At 41.3% G+C, this 20,712-nt stretch overlaps 1 protein-coding gene and 1 long non-coding RNA gene across 21 annotated transcripts in view; one reads left to right on the top strand and one right to left on the bottom strand.

Annotated features, from left to right (window-relative positions):
- Positions 1-20,712, bottom strand: part of LOC309378434 — a 95,355-nt gene that overhangs the window by 10,409 nt on the left and 64,234 nt on the right. For 3 of the 4 annotated variants that reach the window (XR_014172063.1, XR_014172065.1, XR_014172066.1), the window contains 3 exons: positions 20,301-20,422; positions 18,610-18,745; positions 9,736-9,820 (listed from right to left, as the gene is read on the bottom strand). This is a non-coding gene — a long non-coding RNA (uncharacterized lncRNA). Of the gene's footprint in view, positions 1-438; positions 620-1,325; positions 1,421-8,777; positions 9,027-9,735; positions 9,821-18,609; positions 18,746-20,300; positions 20,423-20,712 lie in introns of all 4 variants that reach the window. The other variant, XR_014172064.1, reaches the window with a different exon arrangement.
- Positions 1-20,712, top strand: part of SORBS2 (sorbin and SH3 domain containing 2) — a gene marked incomplete at its 3' end in the record, with an annotated part of 183,422 nt that overhangs the window by 148,606 nt on the left and 14,104 nt on the right. For 14 of the 17 annotated variants that reach the window (XR_014172053.1, XR_014172054.1, XR_014172055.1 and 11 more), the window contains 10 exons: positions 1,010-1,093; positions 2,126-2,182; positions 6,981-7,030; positions 8,053-8,240; positions 9,396-10,967; positions 14,277-14,365; positions 15,544-15,590; positions 16,953-17,067; positions 17,172-17,300; positions 18,125-18,328. Coding sequence is in view for 13 of the 17 variants with exons in the window: in XM_081926490.1 (XP_081782616.1) it covers positions 1,010-1,093; positions 2,126-2,182; positions 6,981-7,030; positions 8,053-8,240; positions 9,396-10,967; positions 14,277-14,365; positions 15,544-15,590; positions 16,953-17,067; positions 17,172-17,300; positions 18,125-18,328 (2,535 nt within the window). Of the gene's footprint in view, positions 1-1,009; positions 1,094-2,125; positions 2,183-6,980; positions 7,031-8,052; positions 8,241-9,395; positions 10,973-14,276; positions 14,366-15,543; positions 15,591-16,952; positions 17,068-17,171; positions 17,301-18,124; positions 18,329-20,712 lie in introns of those variants that run through there. The other 3 variants (XM_081926492.1, XM_081926496.1, XM_081926491.1) reach the window with 2 other exon arrangements.

Genomic DNA, 20,712 nt, shown 5'->3' with positions numbered 1-20,712 from the left:
TATTATTTCATTCATGTACTGCCCTTCCTCCAAGGAGCTAGAGCAGTCCATCCTTCCTTTAATTTTTTTATTCTCAAAACAACAACATAGGAAATTAGTTGAAAGGAAGTGATTGAAGGTCACTCGGTGAACTTTATGGGTTAAAGGGGGTTTGAACTAGGTCATCTCACTCCAAATTCAACACTCTCTAACTACTTCATCATGATTATTCAGACACCTGATTATTTATTGAAAGGGGACATGGGAATGGGTGGCTACATTTATTCTTCCATCCCTGAAAAGTCATACATGCTGTCCAAAATTGACAGCACTAGCTGCCTGTCTGGCCAAGTACCATGAACTCACCCTAGATGCTGTATATGGCTCCCATCTCTCCAAATAACATTTTTCTTCAAGTGTCAGGTAGTGATGCAGAACTTTTCACACAGAGAGATGCACCTGTCAGTACTATATGAGTAGCTTATTTTATAATGGCTGAAGGAGGTGGTTGGGCTGTCATCATCCTGCATACTACTTCAGAATGCTTGACTTCAAAATGCAAAATTAACATGCTTTCCTTGGGTGGTCCAAATTCTGCCCCAAATCGTGCATTTACCTATCATTGAGAGTTACATAGATCCTGAAAAAGAAAGCATATATACTGCATCCCCGAATGCAACCAAACATGCTTCTATTTGTTGTATAATAGTGCTTTTTAAAAAAAGAAACAGCAGCACAAAGTAATCTGATGTAATCTTCTTAAAAACCCATCATATTTTCTGTATTGTGTGTACACAACAATCCTTTGGAGGACAAGCTGAAAAGGAGGAGTTCAAACAACCACAGTGTGACAACTCTCAAATCAAATCTCACTTCACCATGAAGTCCCCTCCATCCCTTTGTTTTTGTTTCACTCTTTCTTTCCTATTATTTGTGTTAATGTCTGTGTGTCATCAGTGTGCCATGTCATTTCCAACACTTTGATCAGTATGTGCCTTTTCCTCCCCTTTCCCCTTCACAATTCTTCCAGACGGGTCGCATAAACCCAGATGACATAGATTTAGAAAATGAACCCTGGTATAAATTCTTTTCTGAGCTGGAGTTTGGACGCCCGGTAAGTGAGGCTAGAATATTAATAGATAAACTTTAGGAAATAAGATGCAGTTTATACTTTTCTAGATCAAATTGCCTAGATTCCAGACATGCTTCAGTGACTTAAAAAAGGAATAATTGATGCACACCGTCAAAGGTCTCGTGTGTTAGATATTGTGGTTGTGGTATATACATTTGGAATGTTTGAAGAAAATCCACTAAAGCTCAGAGAATGTTTCATAATAATGGCTCACCAAACTGAACTTCCTTTAATAGTTTTTCCTGAGCCCTTTACTATTGAAAACAGAGATGATCACTAATTTGGAGTACTGATTCCTGAGACTAATATCTAGATGACAAGAAAAACATAGTATGTTACACTTTTTATTAAAGTTTTACTATGCTTGTTTAGATTTAATAATGAAATTGATCATTACTCTAATTAGACCCTAAGAGATCTTCTGTCATAGTTGCAGAAACACAAAATCAGTGATAATGAAATAAGTAGAGAAAGAGACCACCATCTTCCACACTGCACCACAATGTTAACAGAAATGCCAAATACAGAGGATGAGTATGTCTGGGTCTGTACCTTAGTCTGGTAGGTGATGATCAGTGTAGTTTGTATCAGAATTCAAAGAGCAAATTACCGAAGCATCCCTAGCTGTTCATTCAAGTCCAACAAAATGAATGAAGGTGGAAGGGAGAGAAGCAGAACTTTGCACTCCAGAACACTTTTTCCTCACCCTAAAAATCAGCAGAGATCTAAATAGGAGCTGGTGATATATTTGAATGGTTTTTCTTGACATTTGTTTGTCTTGTAAGAATTAAGGCGGCTGATTTTAAACTAGGCAAGGGTTTAATAAGATGGTTGTATACTTTCTGTTGCACATTCTCCACATTCACTATTCCCCACATTTTTGTTATGTTTGTGCCACTCTTGTAATCTGTCCACACTCAGTTTCTAACTATGTTCACCTTCTCCACATGTTCCATTCCTTGCTGCCATTGATTCTCCTCCATTTCATCTCGCAATTCTGCTAAAATGATGCAGCCTCCTAAAAAGCTTTTGGATTATGTTCAAGACAATCCTCAAGGTCTTTCCAATGAGGTAAATTAAGCATGTTTCTTCTTTCAATGATTAAAACTCGGGAACGGCATACATCATGAGTTCTCTTTCGCTTGGTTTCTATGTAGTGCTCACAGACACAACACCCTATAAACAGCCCTTCTAATTAAGTACAATTATAACTCGGTTTCTTTCTAGCATCAGTGGAGGGTCCCTCATACGGGCAATGGGGCAGCACACTGCACTCTCTTGTCCTGACTTGTGCATACAAGACATACTTGCTTCTCCACAAAGGTCCATTCTGACTGCTGCACATGCTCATTGCTCTTCTTCTGACCTGTTCTGTGTCTTGCCGCCGCCTCTGTGCCTTCCCCTCTTTCTCTCAAGGGAAAGAACTAGGTGGTGTTGTTCTTCAGTGTGAAATTGCCTTAAGCAGGATGTCCAAGTCCAGTGCTCTGCTTATTTACCCTGGAATTTCTGGGATTTGCACAGTGGACACAAATCAGGACACAGGGGTTGGAGTTTTGGTGGAATGTTGTTGCTGGTGGCTGCTCCCAGCAAGTCATGTTGCCTAAGAGTACAGCTAGGCAGCAGCAAGAGAGGGAGAGGTTGGTAGCTGGCATCTCTCAGCAGACCAGTGGCACATGTGAGAGGAATGGATTGGAGGAATCAAGACAAGGAAAAGCAGAGACTAGGCAACTTGGCAGTGGCCCCTCTCTCTAATCCAGCAGCATAGAAAGTAGAAGGCAGTTCTTGTCATCTAGAGTAGACAATATGCACATCCTCCAATTTGAGAGCCTTGGTATCCTTCGTGTATCAGAATGTAACAGAGTGTAGCAGTATGAATATTTTAGAGTTTAGCAGGACCAGAAAACGAGCCTTCAAAATGAAACAAACAGGACTGTTTTGGTAATATTCAAATACCTCGATGATGTTCTCCAGGTACCGTTAACTTGCACTATTGTATATCTCCTTTTCACTTTTAAAAATAAAATTTGGTGATGATTTGGTGATGCATTTTGCAGCTGCAAATGACAGCTGCAAATCAGTTAGTACCTGCCCCCGAACAGGCAATTTATGAGTAAATTAGTTTGCTCAATGTCACAAAGATTGTGAAAACAGTTTTCCCTTGAGACATTAAATTCAGCAGGAAATGTATTTCCACCTTGCTTAAAGGAAAACGAGGCCTATTTATTTTAGAAAATGCAAAGTTAAACAGTTCTGACGTTTTCTCTCTCTTTTGTTGTCAGTTTAAAACAAGGCAGTGGTTTAAGATTTCCATGAGACAGCAAGAAAAGATAGGGACAGCATCGAGGGGGTGGAATGGGAAGCAATTTGAAGAAACATTTAAAATGCTGAATCATTTCCTGAAGTGATTCTAAATAGAGTAGCCACCATATTTTGCCCCTATCAAAATACAAGACAGATATGGAGGTTTCTGTATGTCTGAGGAAATATTGAGGGAAACTTAGTACCCTGCATTGCAGAAAGTTGGACTAGATGACCCTCGAGCTCTGCAATTCTATGATTAGCCAAATTTCTTGGAGATGTGTGGTTTACATATCTCTTCATTGTTCATGAAATGCAGTATAAGCATCATTTGAAATTATTTGGGCGGTCGTATGTAGGCAATTCAGGCAAGAATCTTGGCTTAAGGAAATGTTTTGTGCATGAGATGGATGCAGGCTGGCCCTACCTTTAGGCAGAGTGAGGCATAGGGAATAGCCACAAGGTTCTAAAGAATAGAGCAGTGCATACCATACAGCTTGCCATTTCCCCCAGGTGGGGTAGACCATACTGTCCTACTGCAAGTGTTAACGTAAGATTCAGCTGCCTGTCAAATGAGCTTCAGGAGATAGAATCTTAGCCTTCACTCCCAGCAGTAAAATGGAATTGGTCAGCCCTGGCTGCATGCTGATGCACAAGCAGTTAAACAAAACAGGAAAGGTATCACTTAATATTCATTTAAACCCAGAAGGATGGTTTATTTCTCTTAACAAATCAACCTTAAATCAAGGTTTGTTCTTGGTTTATGAATCCTGGCTTGTTAGGGAGAAACAAACCACTATTCTATATTGTTAAGTAAGCTATCACCTTCATTATTTGTTTATTCATTTCCATGAAGCAATGAAATTGGTGACTAAACTCAAATAAGTTTTTCACATCTCCAATTCTAAAGCTTTTTTCCCTGCAAACTCCACTGGAATAATTCTCATTTCATCATATGCTGAAGACACATTTCTTTACCTTGGTCTTTGATACCTGAGAGATGTTTTAGGACTTACCCTATTCTTTTTTGATAGACATTTGCTTAAACTGATTTTAATATTATGTTTTTATATTTTTTAAAACTTGCCCTGGGACCATATGGTGGAGGGTGGGTAAGAAATCTAAATACCATATTTACTAGAGTCTAATGTGCCATCGAATCAAATGCACACCTCAATTTTCAGAACCTTGAAACCAAAAAAAGTATTTGCTGACAAATGTAAATGTGCTATTGAATCCAATGCAAACCTTAATTTTTGCAACATAATTTGGCAGAAAAAGGTGATCATTAGATTTGAGTAAATACGCTAATAATAAATAATAATAATAATACACATAGTGTCTCGTCTCATCAGCATCTATTTCCTGCTCAAATTGCTGTGTGTGAACTTTCTTAAAATGTTACACTTTTAAAGTGCATACTAAATTAATGTTGATCATTTTCTAGGTTTCAACTGCATTTCTATTATGTTCAAAGATACTACTTCTCTGCCTTTAAAATATGATCTTGGATACTTGTTGATAACGACTTCTGCATAACTTGGTTTCCAAGGGAAAAATTTTGAGATGTTGAAAATGTGTATGCTGCTTTGGTATTTTAGCTCCCACAGGAGGCAGTGATGGCCACCAACTTGGATGGCTTTAAAAGAGGGTTATAATAATAATAATTTTATTATTTATACCCCGCCTATCTGGCTGGGTTTCCCCAGTCACTCTGGGCGGCTACCAAGAGAACACTAAAAACAGAATAAGACTTCAAACATTAAAAACTTCCCTAAACAGGGAAATTCGTGGAGGAAATGGCTATTGATGGCTACTAGTCACAGTGACTATGGTCTACCTCCACAGTTGGAGGCAGTAGGTCTCTGAATACCAGTTTCTGAGATCTGAAGGAGAGGAGGTACACTTAGGTCTTGCTTGTGGGCTTCCCACAGACCTCTGTGAAAAATGGATGCTGGACTAGATGGGTCACTGGCCTGATCCAGCAGTCTCTTCTTATGTACTTAAATATCTCTGATAGATCTTGTTCTCGGGTAACAGATTACTTTTATGTCTTGTTACTGAGGAGGGGCTGTAGCTCAGTAGTGGAGCTCATGCTCCACATTCAGAAGGTGCCAGGTTTAATTCCTAGCTTCTCCAGGTAGCAGGTGATGGGAAAGGCCTGATACCCTGGAGGTCCATTGTCTGTCAGAATGGACAAAACTGGGTTAGGTGGCAGCTAGCACATAACAACTTCCTTTGTTTCTGTGTTCTACTATACAATGCATTTGTAATGAATGACAGTTGTGGTAAAAGACCTTGATGTCGGTAGTCAGCATGTTTAGGGATCTGGCAAGTGCCTGCAGATTGGCAGAGGCTCACTGCTGACTGGATCCCCCAGAATAGCTACTAACACTATAAGAGGCAGAGCAGATTCAGCAGTCCACTGGCCTTGTGTCCTGCTGGGCTCCCAGTCCCCACTGTTAGGGTGGTGCACAGCAACAAGGAGGAGGACGGAACACAGGAATAGTCTGGTGCTCAGGCTCAATAAATTCTGGAGTTCATTCTGGGTGGGTGGTGATGCAAAATCTCTTTTGCCGTCTCTCTCGGCACAGCAAAAAAAGAAATTACCGAAGTGATATATAAGAAAATTAAAACGTAAATACGAATACAAGCTCTGCTGTCATTCGCCGAAAGTAAATGAGTTCACCCAGATGCAATGCAATAGCAGATTGCTTCCTATAATACATTTTGTGTGTGATTTCAGCCTGACCTCCTGCTTTTCCACAAAGAACAGTAGCACACAGTGTGAAAATTCTATTTTCAGTTCCTTGGGTCATCTCTGAAATTACATAGCCTGAATGTAAAATATGCTTAATATGTGAATGCATAGTTTTGTGCCCATGAAAAGATGTCCCTGGGATAACATGATTCTTTTTCTAGCTCCCACAAACTGTAGTACGATGTGTGTCTAATTCCAGCGCAAGCTTTCACACCAGTTAAGTGACTAGATTAAAAATAGTGTGTCACTAAGGACTGAACATATATTGACAAGTTTTAAGTATTTGCATTCCCAAAGGTCATTCGGCTGTCACTTCTTAAGCAACGGAAAAAGTCTTTAGGTTGGTGGGACCAACTCTGCTCTTAACATGAAGTTAAGAAGGTCACCAAGTGGCCGTGCAAGTTATAGATGTGTAAGCTATGTATACAGAGAATTTCAAGCTTTCTTTGACATTAATACTTTGGTAAGTAATTATAGGATATCTCAAGTCTCTCATTTACTGATTGATTGATTGATTGATTGATGTATTTATCTGAGGTTTTATAGCTTCCACCTTTTAGCCAATGTAAATCATAGCACCTATCATTTTGGGAACAAGCTTAAAAAGGAACAGTTTGCTGCTTGACCTTTCAAGTATTAAATGAGGGACATAAAATTAACTTTGAAAGCTGCCTCACTTCTAATTTTTCAAGCTTCTCTTGGTGTGATAAATTATGGTGTTCCTATAGTCATTGCATAGTGATTTCTTATGAATTATACCAGTGAAACCCCATATAAAAGGCTAACTGTCTTGCTTGTTTGTGCCTCCAGACTTCCTTATATTACAGTCCAACAGATAGAGGCTTGGGCAGACCTTCTAGGTAAGAATAACTTTGATCAATGAAAGTAGGGGGGGGCTGTACAGAGACTTCAAGCTCATCTATAGAGCAGCTTGCATTTGAAAGTAACTGGACTTGGTCTTCCTCCTACAGGAAGACATTTCCATATAGCCTTTTGGGGTAAAGCACAGACTCCACCCCTCCCTATTTTTGCTATGCCCAGACTGATATGCATGTTTCTGGCTGGGACTCCTTACCTCAGTACAAATCTAATAATCTGTTCTTGTCCCTTTCTGTTTGAATATGAAGCATAATTTGTCCTGATGCTCCACACACCATCAAATTTTCCTCCTCTCTGTTTTCAGCATCTCCATTGTTTGCATTCTCATTTTGTGTTGTTTTTCAAGTGCCAAACCCATGAAGTGAAAGGATGTATGTTGCTGCTAGCCATGTTTATCGTGCTTTCAGATTAAGAATAATGTAATCACCAGCTCTCCATTAGGCTTATGTCTGTAAATTATATAGCAGCAGTAGAAGCCTTCCTTCTTCCCTGGAAACCATGGTTTTGGAAAATGCTTTGAATTTATTAAGGTACCCCCTAATTGGAAGTGAAAAACAGTCAGGTTACACTGTCACTATCACTGGACTTGTTGCTGTTAGTGTCATGCAGTGCTTCAGGAAGCATTCTGTTCTTCAACAAAATCATAGTTTGGTCATTATGTTTCACATTTTCCATTCAGTTGCTAAACTGCAAAAGAGATGCTGTAGGGAACTGGAACTTGTGTTGTATTGTTTTGTGTTCTGTCAAAAAGAAGAGTCAAGGCCACAGAGTTGTCAACCAACAGACCCCAGCTCTGATTCTTGCCAACTTAAAAGAGCTTGAGACATGTAAACAAATAAATCGGGATCAAAATGAGATTGTTGTCACACTATTTGGGCTAATCATCTTGTTGTTTGGTTTTTATTAGTAGTACGTAATTAAGTCAGCACTGGCTGATGAGTACATCACTTAAGTTTTTTTAACACGTCCTGTGCAGTGACACTCATACTGCTTATTTCCTTAGTTCAACAAGTACGGCAAGTGACTACAGGAAAAGAAGGAAGTCTGAGCCAGCAGTACCTCATCAGAAGGCACAGAGTGATCAAAATGCAAATCGGGCTAGTGTGGGCCATACAAATACGCAGAGCACATATTCTACACTTAGGAAGCCTGTTACAACCTCTTCTCCATCGTCTCCATCAAAAGCAAAAGGTAAGAAATTAGCACAGTTGTAAACAGGCTACGATGTAATTATACAAACATTCCTTATAAACTGCAAAATATTGTTGAGCTGTTGATGGATGCTGAATGCTATTAGATGGTTAAGCATTCACTGATCTCTCAAATGTCTACAAGCAAGAAGTCAAAATTCTGTGCTTATATTTATATTCATCCTCTGGGATTTGGGTATTTTAAAAAGTTCTCTATATGAAGATTATTGTGTTTTTTGTTTTTTTAAAATGCAGTCAGCATTTGTGACTGTAATGTATGACATGCCATTTAATTGCATTTCTTCTGTTGTCTGGACAGAAAAGAATGTTCTATTTTTGAAGATATAAAGAATGTTATACCTTCTGTCATACACAAGAGTTTGAATGAGGATATGGATCTCAAAAATAAATGGGGGCACACATTCCCCCCCTACATACAATAGAAACCTCCTAGTAGGCTATGGCTGTGGCTACTAGAGCATTATAACAACCAACTCTCATTTGTTAACTGTTAAACTGAATCCATCATAAATCTTACCAAGGGTGCAGCCTCTTAAGGAAAGGGAAAGATAGTTTAGATGTGTCTAGGTTAGAAGTCGTCTCTACATTTCTTGCTATGCCTTGCTATCAGTTTCTGAACAGGATGTGTGGTTCGACTTGTCTGCTTTGATTGCCCTAAAGAGGTGACATGATCACTGCGTATAAACCCATGGATTTCCATACGGTCAGAAATGAGACAGTCATGGTAGACATGCTGGAAACAGGTGCTCTGTCCTCCCACCGCAACCTATAAAAATATTTAACTGTTATTAGAAGCATGAGATTCTATTTGCTGAACCTTTAGATTTTAACAGTGCAATCCTATACCTGTCTACTCAATCAAAAGTAAGTACCATTGATTTCAATGAGGCTTACACCCAGTAAGTGTGTAAAGGATTGCAGCCCAGGGTCTAATAAATGCTTAGATCTGTTTTTCATCCCCTATGCTTTGGTAATGTGTATCTTACATTAGTGCTTAATGCTAGGTTAGGAAGACTAACTGCCTTCTCTCTGTTCTTTCTGGCATGTGCTGATTGTCTTATTTCCTATCTGCTTTTGAATCTGTTAATTTCTGGCAATGTCTCTTTTTCACCATGCTGCTCTGTGGATTATAAAGGTGGGGATATTAGCAAAGTGTGTTCACCCCTTTCCAGTTACTCAGTGCCCAACTACAGCAGCTCAAATGAATTAGATTACTGTAGAACCTATGGACAACGCTTGGCTGTGCCAAGTGACTCAAGAAGGGCAATCAGCTACAAGAATGGCTGGCAAATGTCCCGTCAGAATGCAGAAATCTGGAGCAGCACGGAAGAGACTTCCTCTCCCAAGCGGAAATCTCGCAGTTGTGATGACCTGCTAGCAGATGATCGTTGTAGCTTTCCTGACCCACAGAATAAATCGGAAAGCATGGTGTCTCTGTTATGTGAGGAAGATTTGAAAGGTGGCTCCACACTTACCTGGGCTTCCCCATACGCTTCTGAAAGCCGTGGCTCCAGTCACTCACGGGCACGTCATAGATCAGCACATGATGCTCCTGGCTTCCTGAAAATGTATAAGAGGATGCACCGTATCAATCGGAAAGACTTGCTGAATTCTGAGGTAATCTGTTCTGTAAAGTCCAGGGTATTGCAGTATGAAAAGGAACAGCATAAAGACCTGCTGCAGGGCTGGAAAGACTCCTCTGCTGAGGAAGTGCCCAGAGACATGGTGCCCAATAGAATATCTGAATTTGAAAAGCTGATTCAGAAGTCAAAATCAATGCCAAACTTAGCTGAAGAAGCACTGTCAGCAGTAACCCTCCTCGAACCCCCTAAAAATGGCTTCTGTACAAAGAGACGGTTTTCCATCGAGTCCTTGCTGGAGGAGGAAAACCAAGGCAGACATGCTACTCAGGTACAACGGAATTACAAATCTAAAACTCTGGTGCCAATTCACATTGAAGTGACTAGTGAGGAACCGCAAAGATCTAATCTGGACTTTTCAGACAGTGACCAAGATGGGGTGGTCTCTGACCTCAGTGACTTTATACAGATAGAAGGCTCTTCCTTTTGTAGTGAAAGTGATTTTGACCACTTTTCCTTTACGTCGTCGGAAAGCTTTTATGGATCGGGCCACCACCACCACCACCATCACAAGCATCTCATCAGCTCCTGCAAAGGGAGGTGCCCAGCATCGTACACCCGCTTCACCACCATGCGAAAGCATGAAAGGGCTAAACAGGAAACTACCCCAGAAGACCCTAGAAGACAAGACTCGGACTCTGGCCTCTCTAAGATAGCATTCCTAGTCAGCCCAGTGCCTTTCCGGAGGAAAAAAACGGCAGCCCCCAAAAAGCAGGCTGAAAAGACTAAATGCAAATCAGCTGTCTTTGACGCTCTGGACTCTGCGCTTAAAGATATCTGTGACCAAATCAAAGCAGAAAGAAGAAGGGGAAGCTTGCCTGACAACAGCATCTTGCACAGACTTATTTCTGAGCTGCTTCCAGACATTCCCGAGAGGAATTCCTCCCTTAAAGCTCTTAGGAAGAGTCCCATGCTCCAGCCTTTTCATCCACTGCCTCAAGATGGTGCTATTCATTGCCCTTTGTACCAGAACGAATGTGGAAGATTACCACTTAGTGCCTCTTACCAAGACATGGAAACAACCAACAGCAGCAGCCAAGAAAATGATAGTGCACTATGTTTCCAAGGTTGATTATCTCCTTTTCTTTATGCTTGTGATTGAGTCATCCACCCCCTATCCTTTCACTTCCAGCCCATTGTCATTGCGTTTATATTGTGTTTTTAGAAACAAATTGATTGTTGTGCAAAAAGTCGTAGGAGTGAAAGGCTCATTGCTGAGTGTAAAATTAAAGCTACCTGTGCATAGAGATGCAATTATCAGATCTTCATAAGCTTCTAAAATAGTAAAGTTGTGGTTTATAATGGAAATGAAGGTCACACCCTTGAAAATCTGCTCCCAAGGAAGTGATGTAATTTCCTCACCCAGAGTTTTTAAAGGTAGGAAGATGCCTATGATCAGGACAAAAATATCCCAATAAAATGCATAAGCAGTAGACCATGGGAAGCTATTAGAGAAGCTACCGTATTTTTCGCACCATAGGGCGCACCGGACCATAGGGCGCACCCATTTTTGGGGGGGGAAATAAAGGGAAAAAAATTATTTTCCCCCCCCAGGCGTGGGGCTGGGGCGGGGGAAGCTCGAGCTTCCCCCGACCCCAGCCCGCAAACAGGCAGCTCTCTGCAAGCCGTGGGAGCACTCCCGCTGCTTGTGGAGAGGTCCGCGAAGCCTGGGCGCGCTGAGCTCAGCGCGCGCAGGCTTCGGCATGCTGGCAACTCCCCGCAAGGAGCCGGAGCGCTCCGGCTCCTTGCGGAGAGGTCCGCGAAGCCTGGGCGCGCTGAGCTCAGCGCGCGCAGGCTTCGGCATGCTGGCAACTCCCCGCAAGGAGCCGGAGCGCTCCGGCTCCTTGCGGAGAGGTCCGCGAAGCCTGGGCGCGCTGAGCTCAGCACGCGCATGCTGGCAACTCTCCGCAAGGAGCCGGAGCGCTCCCGCTCCTTGCGAAGAGGTCCGCGAAGCCTGGAGAGCGTGAGGGGTCGGTGCGCACCGACCCCTCTCACTCTCCAGGCTTCAGCGAAAGCCTGCATTTGCACCATAGGACGCACACACATTTCCCCTTCATTTTTGGAGGGGAAAAAGTGCGTCCTATGGTGCGAAAAATACGGTATGTTGTGCAATAATAGCATTAAACAATGCAAGAAAAGCTGCTTTTTTAATTGGTTCTAACTAGGCTCACAAAGAGTATGCACAGTTATAGCTGAAACGTATTTTTACGTTGCTCAGTTAACCCTCCCTTTTTAGGTAAATAGAATGTTAGACCCTTTAAGAGAAGTGTCCATTGTACAACTATTCATTTCTGAGGGTGGCAAAACTAGATCTCTTTAACTATTTTAAATGCCTCCATTCAGATTTGAGAGGCACAAAGGCCAGAAGACAAGGAGTATTGATAGCCATTTCTAACAGTTCCATCTTGCATAACTTAGCTTAACTTCCCATTTTAACAACAACAAAAAGATGTTGGTATATATTAATTGAGGGACGCGGGTGGCACTGTGGGTAAAACCTCAGCGCCTAGGACTTGCCGATCGTCAGGTCAGCGGTTCAAATCCCCGCGGCGGGGTGCGTTCCCGTTGCTCAGTCCCAGCGCCTGCCAACCTAGCAGTTCGAAAGCACCCCTGGGTGCAAGTAGATAAATAGGGACCGCTTACTAGCAGGAAGGTAAACGGCATTTCCGTGTGCTGCGCTGGCTCGCCAGATGCAGCTTGTCACGCTGGCCACGTGACCCGGAAGTGTCTTCGGACAGCGCTGGCCCCCGGCCTCTTAAGCGAGATGGGCGTGCAACCCCAGAGTCGGACACGACTGGCCCGTACAGGCAGGGGTACTTTTACCTTTACCTTTATATATTAATTACACAGAATACTATTCTGAGACATTCAACTCTGCAATGGCCTGTTTTACACATAACACTAATCTATAATTTAACACTATGTGCACAAGCAGCAGCAAGCCTCAGGCTTGTGCACTCGCCCTCCCTTTCTCCAAGGAAGAATTTGGAAACATCCATTTTTAACTAACTAGTTTTCTCTTGGATCCACACTCAGTGTGTGCTCTGGTTAGTTTAAACTACGGGTTGCTGAAACAACTGTAAGCTGTTAGGTGAGGAGGCTGAGCAGCCTCAACAGAGCTCCACTGCCCCTCCAGATCACAAGAAGACCCTCCCTGGAGCCCAAAGAGCACACCCTCTTTAGGCTGTGGGCAGGGTCTCCTCACAAGCCACTAGGACTTTCCGAGTGCTCTCCACTTATGTGCATATTCATTCCGTAAGCATCTATCCTGGGGGTTTTCTTTCTAGAAATAAAAGTAAGGGTAGGGATGATCTGAGTTTTAATTGTGCAGTTCAGGGAGGACTTTTACTCCTCCTCATAGGGACGTGGGTGGCGCTTTGGTCTAAACCACTGAGCCTCTTGGGCTTGCTGATCAGAAGGTTGGCAGCTTGAATCCACACGATTGGGTGAGCTCCCTTTGCTCTGTCCTAGCTTCTGCCAACCTAGCAGTTTGAAAGCATACCAGTGCAAGTAGATAAATAGGTACCGCTGCGGTGGGAAGGTAAATGGCATTTCCGTGCGCTCTGGTTTCCGTCCCGGTGTTTCCGTTGTGCCAGAAGCGGTTTAGTCATGCTGGCCAAATGACCCGGAAAGCTGTCTGTGGACAAACACCGGCTCCCTTGGCCTGAAAGCAAGATGAGTTCCACACCCCACAGTCGCCTTTGACTGGACTTAACCATCCAGAGGCCTTTACCTTTTACCCTACCTTTTACTCTTCCTCATCTGTTCTACCACTGTAAATTGCCCCCAAATATGCTCTTTTGGGAAATGGCACCTTCCTCGGGGAACAGGAGCTGTGGGAGTGATTTTCAGTGAGAAAGTTGCTCAGAGATAGATGTTGCAGTTGCGATCCTAGTTGTCTAGTTCTGGACTTATATAAAAGAGGAATGCATACTTATTGATAATCTGAAAAATGTCATGTAGTTCACCTTTCTGTGATTGTGGCATGTATCCGATACATTCCCTTGCATGTGGTTCCATATTTAAAATCTTATGATTCATTGCTATGCTTTTCTTACCCTTCGCATCCTTAATATCTCATACTTCTGTTCCTTTAGTTGCTCAAATCGCTGTTGTACAAGTTAGAATTAGGGTGCTCTGGTTCTGCTTTTGCTCTTTAATTGCTCAAGTTCAGTTTTAAAGCATAAAGTATTAGTGGAAGAATTTCCCACAGTTCAGTTTTTAGCTTCTGTTTGTCCTTGTCATTTGTTGGTTTCTATTTTTTTAGCCCCAACTTGCATTTTGCATATAATTTAGATGTAGTGCCCCTTCAAATAGAGCCCAACGGCTTTATTTTTAATTAAACTGAATTTCACAAAGTGGCATCTTATTTTCAGTAGACCAGGAGTCTCCTGGGAACTATTCTGCTTTCACGGATGTGGGTCGATGTGCTCCAAAGGAAAGAAGAGGAACTCCAGAGAGAGAGGTATTTAAAAGAAAATGAATAATTTAAAAGAGTTTGAAGCCAAAAAAGGCATTCTCTGTAGTTGTCACTGACATTTATAAAAGTCCACTGTTTATCAATGGTACCTTTTCTTGCCCAGGTGCTACAAAACAGGTACCATATATACTCATGTATAAGCCGACCCGAATAAGCCTGCTTTCAGGCTGCTCGTTCCGCTGATGACAACAGCGACAAAGGCGGAGGAGGAGGAAGGAGCAGCCCAAAAGGACCCTCACTCGAGTATAAGCCAAGGGGGGCTTTTTCCGCATAAAAAATGTGCTAAAAAAGTTGGCTTATACTCGAGTGTACATGGTAATTTATTTGCCAACACAATGGAACTAGGATGGAAAAAGGAAAGCTAGAAGATAGCGAGATTCTGGTCCCCAGCAGTCTTGATGTTGTCTCTGAAGGCCTAACAACCTATAATGAATTGTGTCTCCATTGAGGGGGCTCCATTGATATATACATATATGTGAGATTGATGATTATTTGTCAATCTCAACAGTGGCTGGCATGGCACGCTAGCATTTATGGAGTAAGGCTCACCCTCAGGTTCCCATTGCACATTTGATACTCACAGGTACCAAATTAAATAGGTGCCATACCATGTTGCCAAACATCCCAATTTGAGCAGGGCAGTTCAAATTGGGAAGCTTTGGAAGGGAGGTGGGCAAGGGCAGGCAGGTGTGAAAGGAGAGGCAGACAATGGAGAATGGATTGGTGGGGCGAGAAAGACTAAAAAGGATTGACACGTGGTCCAGAGATTGACAATTGGGGGGATCTTCTAATCTGGCGTATATATAGGCCACAATCATCGGACTCAGGCCTATCTGTGACTCCTGATTCCTTAACACTCTTTAATCATCCTGTTAAAAAAAAGTTCATCCTGATTTTCATCCCCCAGATGTTGGAAAGTATGCCATGCAGTTAAAAAGCAATATAAAAGTCGCTTAAATAAGTTAACTGAATAATAGACAGATCATTTATAGCATAAATGCTAATAAGAGACATTGGAGACACTATTATTTTAAAATGTTAGGCCTTTTACTTAAGGGTTTACATAAAAAAGATTTTTAAATGGTTTCCTTCTTTGCAAAGTTTTCGACATAACATTTAAATATTTATATTAATGTAGACTCAATTCTTTCCCTCCATTTCAGAGACTGCCAGCGAGAGCAGTATATGATTTTAAGGCTCAAACCCCTAAGTAAGTATTAGTGACTGCTGTTTTTCCTTTAAAAAATATTATGTATGTTGGAGCTGTTTGCAGAGAAAACAAGAGCTATATGTAGGACTTTTAATTGCTCTAGATGAGTCTGTATATTAGATGTAGTTAAACTATTGTGGGCTAATTGTGGGATATTTAAGCATTCTACAATATGCAAATGTTCAGTCATTTAACTTGAATGAGTCTCTGCAGAGTTTAACTGCAAAATAATGCATGGAATCATTCTCATGAAGTATTCAGCTATATCAAAGGCATAATAAATTTTAGGAAACATAAAATGTTACTGGTTTTTAAAGCTGAAGGGTGATATATATTGTTAGTAACTTAAAAGTCATTAATTTCAATGGAAAACTCTTAGTTGGATAGCAACTGATAACTCTCCGTCACAATACAGGAAACAGTTTTAAAGTGAACTATGAATGGATGCTGCTAATGCAAATACAGTGGTACCTCGTTCTACGAACAGTCCTTTTAACAAACTATTCACACAATGAACTCCGCAAAACCGGAAGCAGGTGTTGCGATTAACGAACTTTGCCCTGGAAGACGAACGGTGGAAGGGCACCGGCGGTGGGAGGGAAAGCGTGCCTTGGTTTAAGAACACTTTGGTTTAAGAATGGACTTCCAGAACGAATTAAGTTAGTAGACCGAGGTACCACTGTATGGTGTGTTTTCCTGCTTGCTTGTACATTGTAACCAATATTGTTCTTTTACATTCCTGTTCAGCAAGAGAAATACAAAAATTGAGGAGGGAACCAGAACTAAAGAATGACTTGCCTTTTCATAATAGAAGGGTATTTCTGTTGCATAAGAAAATTTGTGGTTTTTGTTTGTTTTTTAAAGGCTGACGTTTTCAATAGCACAGTACCAGGATTCAAAGCAAAAAGTTTCCTGCTGAATATTTGTACAAAACGTTTTGAATTTAGGCTCTGTTAATTATTCAAAACATGACTTGAGTTAACCATAGTTAGATGTTGTATATACACCATGCAAACCATAGTTAAAGCTGTTTCTATATCTCCTTCCTTGCAAGGGTTGAGCATGTCTTGCTGGTTATTCGCTAAACATGCCTTGCAAACTAAACCATGTTTGAGAACTTAAAGCAAGTTCTCACAGAAAAAAGCATCATAATTGTTTTTATGTTTGCACTAGGCCAATAACATCAAGTAGGGTTTATGTGCTCATGACTCTCCTTCCACAGACATGGAGGAGGAGGAGTAATAATAATAATAATAATAATAATAATAAACATTCAAATTAGATCTCAATATAAAGATCATTTGAAGTACAACAAATCCAAACAGCTAGCTTAACATTACTGTTTATAAATATCTGTTACAGGGAGTTATCCTTTAAGAAAGGCGATACTGTCTATATCCTCAGGAAAGTGGATCAAAACTGGTATGAGGGCGAACACTATGGAAGAGTTGGGATTTTTCCAATTTCTTACGTTGAGGTTTGTGTGTATTGCCATCTTTCCCCCCCCTTCTGTGTTAGCTTTACAGAGTGCTTGCACAAACTGAATAGACTGATTTAAAGCAACCACCATTCTCTTTCCAGAAACTTCTTCCCCCCGAAAAAGCACAGCCAGCAAGGCCACCACCCCCAGCACACATTGCAGAGATTGGAGAAGCTGTTGCAAAATACAATTTCAATGCAGATACAAATGTGGAACTGTCACTGAGAAAGGTAAGCAATGACTAACAGCTTCTTTGTCAAGTAAGCATTTAAACAGTATTGTTATTCAGAACTAAAATTACCTGAAGTGATGGAACGGAACGCTACTGTTTCACGCTGTGGCTGGTGAGATTTGTGGCTCGTTGAATAAGGAAACAGGTGAAAAACAAGAGACTAGCCAACTTTTAATAGTACCTAGTGTTTCACACATATTTGAAGTGTTCGAAATAATTCACATACGCTGTCTTGCTAATCTCTTTAAAAGGGTCCTATAAGTTAAGACAATATATTGTTTGAAATAAGTGCTGTTGTGCTCAGGTCCTTCCTGCTTGGAGACCTTTCATAGGCGCCTGGTTGGCCAATATGAGAACAGGACTCTGGACTAAATAGGCCTTTGGCCTTATCTAGCAGACTCTTCTTATGTTTTTACATGTGTCTCACTTTTCCAGTGTGTTACAGCAACAGTGGAAAATTAAAAATACAATCATATAAATTGAATGAAATAAATAACTAGAAACTGTCTCCACTAGTAAGAAAAGTTGCTATAGAGAGCAATGGGGGGGAAAGGAATCATTTTTAAAATTATCCTTCTGGAATAAAAATCAGGAGGAACAATTCCTCAATTCCACATTATTCTCATTTTGTGGTTGTGGGCCATTCTGAAAGTACCAAAACCCACCTGGTTGAGGTGAGCTTTGGGGTTGGAGTTTTCAGGCTCGCAACTCTCGCTCTTTGTTACTACACTACCCTGAAAGACCTGAAAGATTGGGTGGTAATGAACATGTGATGCATTGTAGAGGATTATCACATCTAAGCTTCCAAGTTTTGCTTTCCAGGGAGACAGAGTAATTCTCCTTAGACGGGTTGATCAAAATTGGTATGAAGGCAAACTACCAGGAACCAACCGACAAGGAATCTTCCCTGTGTCCTATGTGGAAATCATAAAAAAGAATGCCACCAAAGGAGCAGATGTTTCTCCTGTTCCTCCAATACCCCAGAGTTATTCCAGCGACAGAATACATCATTTAAGTTCAACTAAGGTAAGGAGAACTTTGATCTTTTCAAACCTGTCTAGAATATTCCTATGCACAGACCTCGAGCCAAATTAACCAGAGGAATCGGTACATATTTATTGAAACGATCAAGCACACAGCACTACTACACTTACAACACTTTCCTCTATGAAAACACAAATGCATAGTTTTTTGTTTGCAGTATTTATATCAAAAAAAGTTCTCCCTGTTGTGTTACCTTTATGTTTTAAAAAATGTTTCCTTTTTGTTTTTTTAAAAAATGATTCTCAGAGTTTGTTAGCACTAACCGTATTAAAGCCAATGGAAATCCACTTCATTTGCTACCGTTTATTGTAAGCTGCTTCCACTTCGTCCAGTTTCTTGCTCCCGTAAATGCAATGTGGATTGGTCAAATTGAAGGTTCCTCTTTTCACGTGTATAAACCTGTGATGGGAAAGAAGTTTGATTGAGTTTTCAGGTTAAGGTGAACTTACCGGTACTTAATTTGCACTTCCCAAAACAATGCCTAAACAAAAACTAAAATGAAGCTATCCTTCAAAATTCACACTTCTCTGAATTTTGCCTTCTAGTTTGCCAACCAACTGATGTGTATAAAAATATGTATAACGGGAGGAGATGTGCGTAGTAATGCAACAGGCAATAATTATACTATCGCTTAGTAGAAGTGGCAGCAACCCACAGGTAGCTTTGAATAGACTGCCTTGGTGCTACAGAGGCATGGGCATCCTTATACAGAAATGTATGGTGCCAGTGCTGTGTGCATTTCACTGTCCTTTTTGTTGAGGACCTGCATGGGCAGCAGCAACAGTTCATCAGAAATTATTCTGCAGTCCACTGATGGATCACAATCTACATCCTGTCCATCAAGCTATGTTTCTGTCCTAAAATCATATCTCAAATCTCCAGCTCTTGTAATGTCAGATGTTGAACAAAAGAGGATTAACACTATGATAAACTATTTGAATGTAAGGTGTTACTGTCATTGTGATGTACTATTAATTGCAGTTTCTCCAACATTTTAATATGTGCAGGTGTCAGTAGGGTATTTTGCTAGTATACAGTTGCAGCTAGCAATTGATGGACCTAAATGTTTCATAACAAAAGAGAGAATAGACTCTCTTACTACTACCACCACCACCCACCATAAAATCTCTTCAATCCATGAATATATTGGATTTTAGTGGAGAACTATCACTTTATGTCTCATTGTTCATAATATTTTCTATGTATAGATGATTACTAGAGGGGTGCTAATTGAAAAAGCTTTAACAATTTGCAAACAGAATTCATTTTCTCCCTCTCTATGTGTCCAAAACATATGTCGACTAGCAGTTGAGCTCTTTCCATCCCCACTTCTCTTCTTCTCTTCTGAGCACCAAAAATGTAGTTGATGAACTCTTTTAATGTTTACCATGTAATCAGTTCAAATCATCCTCAAACCCAGAGGTTCTCATATTGTGGCCTACAGATCACTAGTGGTCAGCAAGCTCCATTTGTGTGGTCTACACAAAGGTTATATTTCAGTAGAGATCGCCTGTACTTGGCCCTGCACCTGATTTTTCCTAATGACTGAGGTCAAGTCTCTTTTGACCAGGGACAGATGTCTCAAAATAGCAAGGCTCTGGCCTATGACTCATGACCTTCATTTTTTTTAAATGCTGTTTACTTATTTTCCCCTAAAAATTACCAGTTAAAAGGACTTTTCTCAACCTCAGACACCTCATTTCCACAATACTGCACTGGTGGTGCTGAAGAGCTAAAAGGTTGTAGTAAGTAGTCGTCTGAGGCCCCCAGCAATCAAGTGGTCCCTAATAATGATAAAATTGAGGACCAATTGCTCTAACTGAGAAAATTATGAAACTATTTCCTCTCCTTGCTCACTTGCCCTTTGTCAGAAGAGCACAGAGAAGTGTGCACAGGCCTGCACACACCCTCCCATAGATCCAAATGCCCTACTTGTCCCCACAACCATACATACCAACTGGTCCAAGCAGGAGTAGCCTGTATCATGGAAAGAGAAGAGTGGGCCTATGGGATCTATATATGGCTGGTGCCCATAGTGGCTGGGTATTTTTCACTGAGACCTGGCTGAGAGCAAGCCTGGAAGAGAAAAAGAGAATAAAGATCTCTGTCAAGGCTCCTGCTCAAGGGTCGCTGAATCAAGGGTCGCTGAATCCTCTTCCCTGCAAGACTGTTCCTCAGAGTGGCATCCTGATACTGTGTCACCCCAGCTGTGGCAGCAGGGTTGAAAAGAATGGCAGTTGGCTACCAGCTATCGCAAGGAGCTCTGTCTCTCTCTTGCTGTGCAGAGAGGGAGAGGGAGGGGGAAAGGCTAGTGTGAGGTAGATAAAACCCTAGAGAGCTGCTGCCTATCAGTATGGAAAATACCA

The sequence above is a fragment of the Podarcis melisellensis genome (assembly GCF_964234715.1).
Source record: "Podarcis melisellensis genome assembly, chromosome: 9".
Taxonomy (NCBI): domain Eukaryota; kingdom Metazoa; phylum Chordata; class Lepidosauria; order Squamata; family Lacertidae; genus Podarcis; species Podarcis melisellensis.
The sequence above is the reverse complement of the archived record's forward strand: the minus strand, read 5'-3'. Positions and strand labels throughout refer to the sequence as shown.